The sequence below is a fragment of the Ictalurus punctatus genome, chromosome 17 (assembly GCF_001660625.3).
Source record: "Ictalurus punctatus breed USDA103 chromosome 17, Coco_2.0, whole genome shotgun sequence".
NCBI lineage: Eukaryota > Metazoa > Chordata > Actinopteri > Siluriformes > Ictaluridae > Ictalurus > Ictalurus punctatus.
This window is the reverse complement of record NC_030432.2, coordinates 25,483,365-25,485,894: the sequence shown is the minus strand read 5'-3', so window position 1 is coordinate 25,485,894 and position 2,530 is coordinate 25,483,365. Positions and strand designations below refer to the sequence as shown.

Here is a 2,530-nt window from a genome sequence, read left to right as displayed (position 1 = left end):
CATTACAGCATCTCAGACACACACACTTTAATACACACCATTACAGCATCTCAGGGACACACACACTTTAATACACACCATTACAGCATCTCAGGGACACACACACTTTAATACACACCATTACAGCATCTCAGGGACACACACACTTTAATACACACCATTACAGCATCTCAGACACACACACTTTAATACACACACCATTACAGCATCTCAGACACACACACTTTAATACACACACCATTACAGCATCTCAGGGACACACACACTTTAATACACACCATTACAGCATCTCAGGGACACACACACTTTAATACACACCATTACAGCATCTCAGACACACACACTTTAATACACACACCATTACAGCATCTCAGGGACACACACACTTTAATACACACACCATTACAGCATCTCAGGGACACACACACTTTAATACACACACCATTACAGCATCTCAGACACACACACTTTAATACACACACCATTACAGCATCTCAGACACACACACTTTAATACACACACCATTACAGCATCTCAGGGACACACACACTTTAATACACACACCATTACAGCATCTCAGGGACACACACACACATACACACACACACACACACACACACACACACACACACACACACACACACAGGTAATTTGTTGGTGCTGTAAGTGATGTTTCAGTTCTCAGAGCAAATGCATATTGTTTTAATAAATAGAGATTATTTAAATAAATAAGTAAATAAGTAAATAAAAGGGAAGGAGCCCACAGCACAGATAAATAAATAAAGTGACCTGAGCGTACCTTCAGAGAACAGAAATCGATCTTATCCAGAGAGGACACGGGAGAATCCTTTGCCATTTTTACAAAAATGAAAAACCTGGTAATATTTACCAGTTAAATAAATAAAATAAAACTTTTCCACTGCTGTTGTTCCTTTCGGTTTATTTGGGTTCAGCTCGGATCCTAAACTGAAGCAGAAAGCTGAGGAGGAGAGACTTATATCGGTGTGACGGATCATAAGGAGGCGTGGTGGTGAAACCAGGACAGCACGAGTTCTTGTTTAACTCCATGCACTTCTTCAGAAGTTCAGAATATTCTGCAGATAATGCACACAGACATCACCATAAAATATGCTGCAGTTACAATAACAACAACAACAACAACAACAATCATAATAACAACAACAATAACAATAATAATCATAATAATAATAATAACAACAACAGTAATAATAATAATAATAATAATAATAATAATAACAGTAATAATAATAATAATAATAATAATAATAATAATAATGTTCATGTGTACACAACTAATTTGCTTTGAACAGTAATTTTTGGTAAAAATGATTATTATTTAGTAATAAATTGAATATTTGAATGAGCCACTGCTTTAGAGAGAGAATTCAAATATCCTCCTGTAACACATCAGTATTACATTATAATCTATATAACGTGTTGCGCAATCATATTAGATCTGTTCAAATCATTTATCTTTACAATTCTAACTTAGACTGGTTTCCTACATGGGTTTTGACTGGTTTCCTACATGGATTTAGACTGGTTCCTACATGGGTTTAGACTGGTTCCTACATGGATTTAGACTGGTTTCCTACATGGATTTAGACTGGTTTCCTACATGGGTTTAGACTGGTTTCCTACATGGGTTTAGACTGGTTTCCTACATGGATTTAGACTGGTTTCCTACATGGATTTAGACTGGGTTCCTACATGGGTTTAGACTGGTTCCTACATGGATTTAGACTGGTTTCCTACATGGATTTAGACTGGTTCCTACATGGGTTTAGACTGGTTTCCTACATGGATTTAGACTGGTTTCCTACATGAGTTTTGACTGGTTTCCTACATGGGTTTAGACTGGTTTCCTACATGGGTTTAGACTGGTTTCCTACATGGATTTAGACTGGTTTCCTACATGAGTTTAGACTGGTTTCCTACATGGGTTTAGACTGGTTTCCTACATGGATTTAGACTGGTTTCCTACATGGATTTAGACTGGTTTCCTACATGGGTTTAGACTGGTTTCCTACATGGGTTTAGACTGGTTTCCTACATGAGTTTAGACTGGTTTCCTACATGGGTTTAGACTGGTTTCCTACATGGATTTAGACTGGTTTCCTACATGGATTTAGACTGGTTTCCTACATGGGTTTAGACTGGTTTCCTACATGGGTTTAGACTGGTTCCTACATGGGTTTAGACTGGTTTCCTACATGGGTTTAGACTGGTTTCCTACATGGGTTTAGACTGGTTTCCTACATGGGTTTAGACTGGTTCCTACATGGGTTTAGACTGGTTTCCTACATGGGTTTAGACTGGTTTCCTACATGGGTTTAGACTGGTTCCTACATGGATTTAGACTGGTTCCTACATGGATTTAGACTGGTTTCCTACATGGATTTAGACTGGTTTCCTACATGAGTTTAGACTGGTTCCTACATGGGTTTAGACTGGTTTCCTACATGGGTTTAGACTGGGTTCCTACATGGATCACAACAAAACACAAGTC

The 2,530-nt window shown here is 38.1% G+C and overlaps 1 protein-coding gene across 2 annotated transcripts in view; it reads right to left on the bottom strand.

Moving 5' to 3' along the window:
• Positions 1-1,094, bottom strand: part of LOC108278015 (traf2 and NCK-interacting protein kinase) — an 8,770-nt gene extending 7,676 nt beyond the window's left edge. For both annotated transcript variants that reach the window (XM_053687421.1, XM_053687422.1), the window contains exon 1: positions 800-1,094. In XM_053687421.1, the coding sequence (XP_053543396.1) occupies positions 800-856 (57 nt within the window). In that variant the 5' untranslated portion in view covers positions 857-1,094. The remainder of the gene's footprint in view (positions 1-799) is intronic.
• Positions 1,095-2,530: the final 1,436 nt, after the last annotated feature.